This window comes from Saccostrea cucullata, unplaced genomic scaffold (assembly GCF_032062105.1).
Source record: "Saccostrea cucullata isolate Sc308-1 unplaced genomic scaffold, CSIRO_AGI_Scuc_v1 ctg87, whole genome shotgun sequence".
Taxonomy (NCBI): domain Eukaryota; kingdom Metazoa; phylum Mollusca; class Bivalvia; order Ostreida; family Ostreidae; genus Saccostrea; species Saccostrea cuccullata.
The window spans coordinates 420,068-428,185 of NW_026932818.1; the positions used below are offsets into that span (position 1 = coordinate 420,068).

Below are 8,118 nucleotides of genomic sequence, written 5' to 3' on the forward strand. Positions count from 1 at the left end.
TTTTAAATATTTACATTTCCAATGTCTTTGTCCGAGATAAAATTACAAATTGTAAATGTAATTTATTTCCCTATCAATGTTTTGGCGCGGTTCCAAAAAAAATCACGTGCGGGGCGGAACAAACAGATAGACAGGAGCGGGGCTTGGAGCACGTGGATTGGCGGCATCAAAGCATGTAAATATAAGGAACAACTGTCTTATTTTTCAATTTCATGACGATGATCAATCGATTGGGTTGCTTGATAATTGATGCATAAACGCCTTCGGCGTTTATGCAAATTATCAAGCAACCCAATCGATTGATAGCATCATGAAATCGAAAAATAAGATAGTTATTCCTTAAATAAACGTATCTTCTTTGGAAATACTAGTTCTTTGCTTGGCTTAGGCAGAAGAGATTTGTTAAGTATTGTATGACAACCATCAGTTTTATCCTTCTCAAGTTCATCATTGTTCTTATGTAATTTTCTGACTTATTTAAACAACAATGGTATATTTTTATGAAATAAAATTGATATGTAAGGAATTCAAGGGGGTCGACTGGAATGTCCACGACGCAATACTTCGCACATCATAGTAAAAAGAAGCATATTTACTGTTTCCGAGCAAAATTTTCCACTAGATTAATAAAGTTGCTCTGAATTAAAAAAAAAATGAAGGTTAAAAGATTTAATTTTTCTAACTGATTTTTAAAACGATTTTTTCAACTGATAGGTAGATTGAAATTGTTATGGTGTTATTTGTCGTGATGGAAATTGTTATGGTGTTTAAATGGGGTAATGAAAATGTTATCAAAGGAAGAGTATTGCATATATGCTCTTAAAATTAAAAATTTAACATTTTTAGAATTTTTTGATCATTTTTATTACTATTTTTTTTTCGTATATATCCTTTGTATCTGTCATATTTTGTAGTACTCTACAAAAACAGAAAAATTCGTTAATTCTTTGCACGCAATCGAGATGTCGCCTCTGTAAACAAGACACTTCTAAAAATTTTGTGATTATTACATGTTAAGTACAATATGGTATTACTCATTATATATATTATAATTTGAGAAAAAAAAGTCAGTTGTAGTATTATTATTATGTTCTTTCAAGTGCGAAAATTTGACGTTTTCCTGTAAAATCCTATAGTAAATGTACCTGTATTTTGAATCGTTCCCTTAAATTAGTTAGACGGTAGATCGTCCCAAATCATTGCAGGTACACTGTTGTCAATGTTAGTTACATACGTTATTAAATCAAAGAGTTTCTCTATTATAGTTTTCGCACAAGAAAATCCCAATGTATTCCCTTAAAGGATCGTAGTTTTCTTTCTCTCTCAAACAATTACATGATATAAAATGCTTTATTGAGTAAGGACATAACAGTTACCATTTCTTTTTCAGAGTAGCAGCGTAAAAAAAATAATATTTTCTTCTCATTGTAATTGCTGAATAATGCATTTGGTAAACAGTTGTAGACAAAGTCTAAAAGGATTTTTAATTAATTTCAATTTGTAATTATAATGTCAATGGGCGGGATACTATAGATCAGACCGAGCTTCCGTGTTTCTTTTCGGCTGGATCCACAAAACTCTTGCCTAAGAATAGGCCGTTGTTTGTTATTTTGTTTTATCAACCTTTTTGATGACATGCAGCAGTTTAGGTCTTTTGAATCTAATGATATTTATAAGGGGGTAAACTTGAAATACATGAATTCTGTACCTTGCGAAAGATTACAAGGTTCGTAGCTTGTCTGGGTGACCCCCTTTTTTCTTATTTACATTATGTCACAATGTCATTATAATGATGGGGGTCAGATTGTGCAATATTTTGCCTAAGATGTGTAATACTCTATATTTGAGTCCCCTTTTTATGACCCCCATTTTGTTAACTGTGTTCTACTTCTTTCGTCATTTACTTTAATAAATAACATATTTCACTTCTACATTATGTTATTTGTTTTTCCTGCTTTAAAAAAACAAGCTCAGTCGTTCGGCAGAAGAACTAAGGAATACAAACACTCTGTCTTAAGAGTTGGCCATAAATACTGTGTACATGAAGATTATATTTTGCAGCCTTCCACACTCAGCCGTGAAAACAAAATTATCACCCTGGGGTGTAAAGTACCTATTACAGAAATCTATATCGTCTCTTTTTTTCTTATTTCTCGGGTATCTAACATCATTTTCTGAACCTTTTTGTCACTTTTGCGATACTGATAAATGTTTTTGACTTTGAAGGTGAACAAGTGGAGGATGTAACCATTATTGGGGCCGGTATTGGGGGGGCCTACACAGGGTGGAGGCTCAGGAACAAAGGCCTCCGAATAGGAATTTATGAATACTCAAATCGTGTTGGAGGCAGGATGTACACAAGAACTTTTCCAGACGCCCCCGACCTTCCTGTAGATTTTGGAGCCATGAGGTTAAAACCAGCAGACCATCTCAGGATGATTAAAGCCGGTAGAGAATTAGGGTTAACATTCATTCCTTTTGTTGAAGAATCGGGTCGGATTCCCGAACGCACCCGCCTTTTCCTGCGAAACACTCACATGTCTATCCCTGAGTTGGAAACGTCCAAAAACCCCTACAGACTTAGCCCAGGGGAAAGAAAAAATCCTGCTGAATTAAAAAGGTGAGTTTTAAGACTTTTCTGAAAGGAAGCTCAAAAAAGTTTTGCGTTCATTGCTATTGCATTCTTGAAACTTGATCAATATGCTTTTTAAAAATTTCATGCAACTCTTTCAGTACATTGATATAAATTGAAGATTTAATGCATCTGTTGTTGGTAGAATTAATTCAATTTGTTCTAATTATCTGTTAATTAAACATACTTAATATGTAAACGATATGGAATGATTGAAATTGCTTAATAAATGAAATCTAGATCTATAAATTACCCCAGCAGGCACACAACGTTGTTTAAACGTTGAATATTAGTTGAAGTTGGGTTTAGACGTTGATAAATCTAGATACAATATTGATTCAACGTTGAAAATTTAACGTTGAATCAACATTGAATTCAAATTGAGTTGAATTGCCAACATTGATTCAACGTCGGATCTTCGCTGAGCGGTCCAATCCTATTTTTCGCTGATAGATAATTTGGACTATGATAGTGTCGGACTATAACACTGTCGGACCATAACGAGGTCGGACTTGATAAAGTCGCACTACCGTATATCATTACTAACTATTATAACTAACAAGAATGGTAGATATAGGAATTTTACACATTCAATGATAAATATGAATTCAGTACGAATTTGCCAAAGTACGAATTAAAAGCATACGCAGTAGGACATCCGGAAAATATTTTTAAAAACAGCAAAACACAACCCTCAGGACTCAACAACAAGATTTAATAAAAAAAATACTCTTTAAAGAAAACATTTCGGCATGTCAGAGTACTAGTATCATTGAAGAGACATAATTTGTCGAAATGCATATCTGGTGCATCAAAAGTTGTACCGTATAAGATTTGCATCTTACCTTGTAATGGTTTCATGTTCTGGACTATTTCATGACCACATGTGAAAATACAAAACGTTTGTAAATGCTCGGGTTTTGTAACATGATTAATTTATAAAATGTATTTTGGTGAAAATTATTGTAACACAATTAACTATTGATAGGAAATTAAACACTTACTGTTTACAATATGTATGAGGTGCATATGAAAATAATACTTACTATTATACCTATTTAAATCATGTTAGAAAACATCATGGAGCGATGTTTCCTAAGTCAGAAAATCACAATGTTGAATGTTGTAAGAAAAAAATATATCTGTGATGAGGAGTTATCTTTCTTCTAAATATTTCTTCAGGTGAAAAAAAGTCATTCTAATTAAAATACTGTATTAAGTACTTGAAATATTAAACCATTTTTAAAATGGTACTTAAAAAGATACAACTTATTCTATTTATAAGGCATTTGATGTTGGATTTAAATGTTTTATTGTTAAATATAATAAAACAATAACAAAGAAATTTGCGAAAGAAATAGAAAGTAATGTTTCCATCGTATTTTTCATCTCATCAAATTGACTACTCAGAGGTCTCAGGAAACTGAATATGAAAACTTTGAGTAGTATTACTATTTTGTACTGTGAAAGTTATTTGTCTTATGAGAGGGTCGCTATCCCTTCAACAATTATGAAGGCATCCTAGCAATCGTGCAATAAAACGGTTGAAATTTTAAGTAAGTAAATTATTACTATATGACACTCCCCTTTCCAAAATAAATAATTGAATAAACGTTGAATCAACTGTTTTTCAACATATAATCAACGTTGATTGTCAATGTTGATTCAATGTTAAGACTTCAACGTTGATACAAATTTTCAAAATCTAACATAAAATCAATGTTGAATCAACATAGAAAAACAACGTTGATTCAAAGTTTATTCAATGTTGTGTGCCTGCTGGGACTGTAGTATACCTGGTATATCAAGACCTTGTCTTTTTAAGGCACCAAATATTGATTAACGAGATTTTTTATGCATTACCTTTTTTATGATTTATTAAGATCGGCGTAACTGAATAATTTATTATCTATATTGTAAATAACAGAATATTTCTTCAGTTATAAAAATGTAAGAGTTCATTACCAATTCAGGATTGTAATGAAAATTTTTCTCTCACGCTGTAGGTTACTATCTGAATGGTTTACAAACTATAACGGTTCTGATCCAAATACAGAACTTTTTACTGCTGTCACTCTCAGAGATGGAGTACCTTTATATTTGCAGAGGTTTGTTAAAACGCGCGTTATTCAATTTGTTTGCACACACAGTTGCAGTTATGAGATTATATTTTCAAAAAATAATGATTTATTGCTATAATATTGGCAACATAAGAATAAACAATATCTTGAAGTTTGATATCCAGTGTTTTATGTGACAGTGTCATAAAATAGCTCAACCCTAAAAATCTTCAAAATCATTTTCAGCTACGAAGAGGTTTTACGAAAAACTGGAATAAGTAATGAGGCATACAAGTATATACGTGACAACTCTATATTCAAATATGGTTTGGGAGATGACCAAAGCATTGAACGGTTTCCTCAAGCAAGACGAGGATTCGAAAAGAACACTACTCCCAATGGACTTCCACGGATGGTAACTATACCCACAGGACTTGGTTCATATCCCATGGGATTTATGAGACGATTCCTGTCAAGGAACCCAAGAAGGTATTGTCAAAGATATATTTTCAGAAAAGATAAATTTTACAAATTTTGAGTATTGTATTGAGTATTGGCCAATCTCAAAGTTTTTTTTCTATTTTCAATTCTGTTCGTTATCTCCATATGTTTCATTAAATGGTGAAAAAAAAAACAGTTCAAGAAAATATAGCTCAGTAATTTGAATGAACATACAAAAATAAGGCATTCATTCATCTAGTAAGGCTACGATGGGAAGGCATTTATACTCATAAATTAAATGAGAAACCTTCATCTTCCACCCATCTATTTGACTGCTTCATGGAAAACGGGAGATTACCGGTATTTAGAAACAAAGTAGCTTCATACTTAATTGACGGAAAGACGTCTGTTTTGAACGCACAGAACAGAAATTACATGTATCTCGTTTATTATATGATGTAGATTTTTGTCTCTCCTAATTGTATTTAATCAGTAAACATTCCAAAGATATAAGTATTCGACTTTGCCCTTCGAAGTATCATTTTGTCTTTTCAAGTCGATCATCGTATCAATATTCATTTTAATAATTTCAATTCCTGTTGTAGACACCGGTATCATCCAAACAGCCAACTAATTAAAATATCGAAAATAAAAAGAGGACTCTACCGATTGATGTTTAGAAGAACAAGAACTATCAACGGTAGAACTATTCCTACAAGTAGTTACTTCAGCGTGATTACTCGTAATGTTATACTAGCTTTACCAAAGATAGCTATACAGCGGATTCAGATGCCAAACTCCAACAATCCAGTTTTCCAGAAGGCACTAAATTCGGTGATTGATGTTCAAGCCTCCAAGATATTCCTTGTGTACGATTATCCTTGGTGGCTTAATGAGCGATACAATTTCACGTTTACCCATTCAGATCTTCCATACCGACAGTCCTTCCATTGGGGTATATCTCGCACTGGCAAAGCAGTTTTTCTCATGTCGTATGCTGACTTTGATGATGTCGCGTTCTGGAGTCATCTTCAACAAAGAGGAAACGTCATAAGCAAAAGAAATGATGATACCCGGGTAACGGACGAGGTTGTAAGACACGCACATAGTCAGATTTCCAAAGTTTACAAGATAGACCGGAGACATCTCCCTGCTCCTGTGGATGGAATGATGTTTGCTTGGGACAAGTACCCGTACAATGGTGGCTGGGTCTCTTGGAAACCCGGATCAAGATGGTACGACATTAAAAACTATCTGAGAGCGCCTTTGTCTGGAGACAATATATTTATTGTGCATGGTTATTGGGGAGCAGAGCATAATGGTTGGGGGGAGAGCTCGTTGGAGGCGGCTGATGACGTATTAACTAGCTTTGGAGTTCCACCTTATCTTTATAACTTGGATAAAAAATGAATTTCCTTGTTGCTTAGTTAAGGAAGACAAACATATTATGTAAACACAGTGTTTATCAAACGTTGTCAGTCAATTGTTTTCAGAAAAATTGAAAAATTACTGATAATTCTTGTAACAACAAGTCAACAATACATACATAGTTTTAATAATTATATATATTTTATAAATAACAATGCATTTATTGCTGTTTGAAAGCTGTATTATGAATCTCTCACTTTATTGCATACGTTTAATATACTTGTTCTCTCAGTCGGATTTAATATTATTACTTTGTTTATTGACAACATATTGTTATGGCTAATAAATCATTTCTTCAAACAATTTATTTTGCGTCATATTGTGATCCTGTTATGTCATGTCATTAGTGCCAGCGGTTCTTGTAGAAATCAGTAACTGCAAAACGTTATAGGGTTGGATTCTTATATATTCCACGGAGAAAAACTTTGAAGACTGTTGAATTAAAAGGTTCAATGTTTCAATGTTTTATAACAATAACAAAATATAAATATATAGACAAGCACATTCATTTTACAACACAAAATGATCACAATTTGAACACATAAAATTTAAACCATTAGGCCAATTTTTGTTTAATAAAATGGTTTACCGGAGTGCCGACTGCAATTTTAGCTAAAAACAAATAAAAATAAAAGTCCCTGTTGTTGATTTTATTTTTAAATTTCCCATCGATCGTCAATGCATGTGCAGCAAAAAAAAAATAATAATAATAAAATTGTGTGCAAATAAGTCGGGAATTCTGATTGGCTGTTTCATTCAAAGCCTTAGTTATCATCCAATCAATTTAAGTTTGTTATCAATATTTCGGAAGTGTATAAAACGTGTCAACATGGATGCATAAATGTCAAATTTCAATTAAGTTGAGAATACGTCGTCCTAATACACGTTAGTTTTTACAAGTCAACCATAGTGAACAGGAAATTCAATCACAGTACATCTGATGACGAAGTTAAGTTGGAATTAAAAAGAAATTAAAGAAATAACTAGAGAATATGTTGACAGGACTGCCACTTTCGATGTGGGGTACCGTATACAGTAGTTCTCTTTTACAATTTTGAAACCTTTGATGAAAATGATAGAAAAGTGGAAATAAAATATGGACGTCCGAATTTTGTGAAAAACAAAATTTGACCTATCTAACTTGCATGTATATCCATGAAACGTTTTAAAACTTGTAACATCTTAAACAGATCATATGCAGCACTTTACATGTACAGACTGGACATTTGTATTAAGTATTTTGTTGTGTGTTAAACAGTTATAGAATAGATAAAAACATTGCAAACGAAATGGTTTTAATTTTAGATATGTCTATATTTTGAATATTCCTTTTAACTTAATCAAGCTTTAAAAATTTTATTAATTGCATAAAACATGTGCTGCATTGTAAAATACAGGTTCAATTTCTGGTTCGCGATCGGGGTTTTTATCAGATTCTCTTTATGACAATATTTCCCATTTTTCATTTGTTGGTTCATGATTTTTACAGTACTTTGAACATAGTGATGTTCTCATTTAATAAAAACATCTTTCTTTGGTCATCTTGTTGTCATAATG

The 8,118-nt window shown here is 32.5% G+C and overlaps 1 protein-coding gene across 1 annotated transcript; it reads left to right on the forward strand.

Moving 5' to 3' along the window:
* The first annotated feature begins 2,228 nt into the window (after positions 1-2,228).
* LOC134236282 (achacin-like) lies at positions 2,229-6,663 on the forward strand. The gene is made up of 4 exons (XM_062718462.1): positions 2,229-2,620; positions 4,639-4,740; positions 4,939-5,181; positions 5,937-6,663. Exons 1-4 carry the CDS (start codon positions 2,352-2,354, stop codon positions 6,541-6,543), a joined length of 1,221 nt encoding a protein of 406 aa, XP_062574446.1. The 5' UTR covers positions 2,229-2,351; the 3' UTR covers positions 6,544-6,663.
* The last annotated feature ends 1,455 nt before the right edge of the window (positions 6,664-8,118 follow it).

Bases quoted from the DNA above. Each gene is read 5' to 3' on its own strand.
- LOC134236282 (XM_062718462.1), top strand. From the start codon at position 2,352: ATGTACACAAGAACTTTTCCAGACGCCCCCGACCTTCCTGTAGATTTT. The intron at 2,621-4,638 runs GTGAGTTTTAAG...CTCACGCTGTAG, and splicing joins AATCCTGCTGAATTAAAAAG to GTTACTATCTGAATGGTTTA. The intron at 5,182-5,936 runs GTATTGTCAAAG...GCCAAACTCCAA, and splicing joins CTGTCAAGGAACCCAAGAAG to CAATCCAGTTTTCCAGAAGG.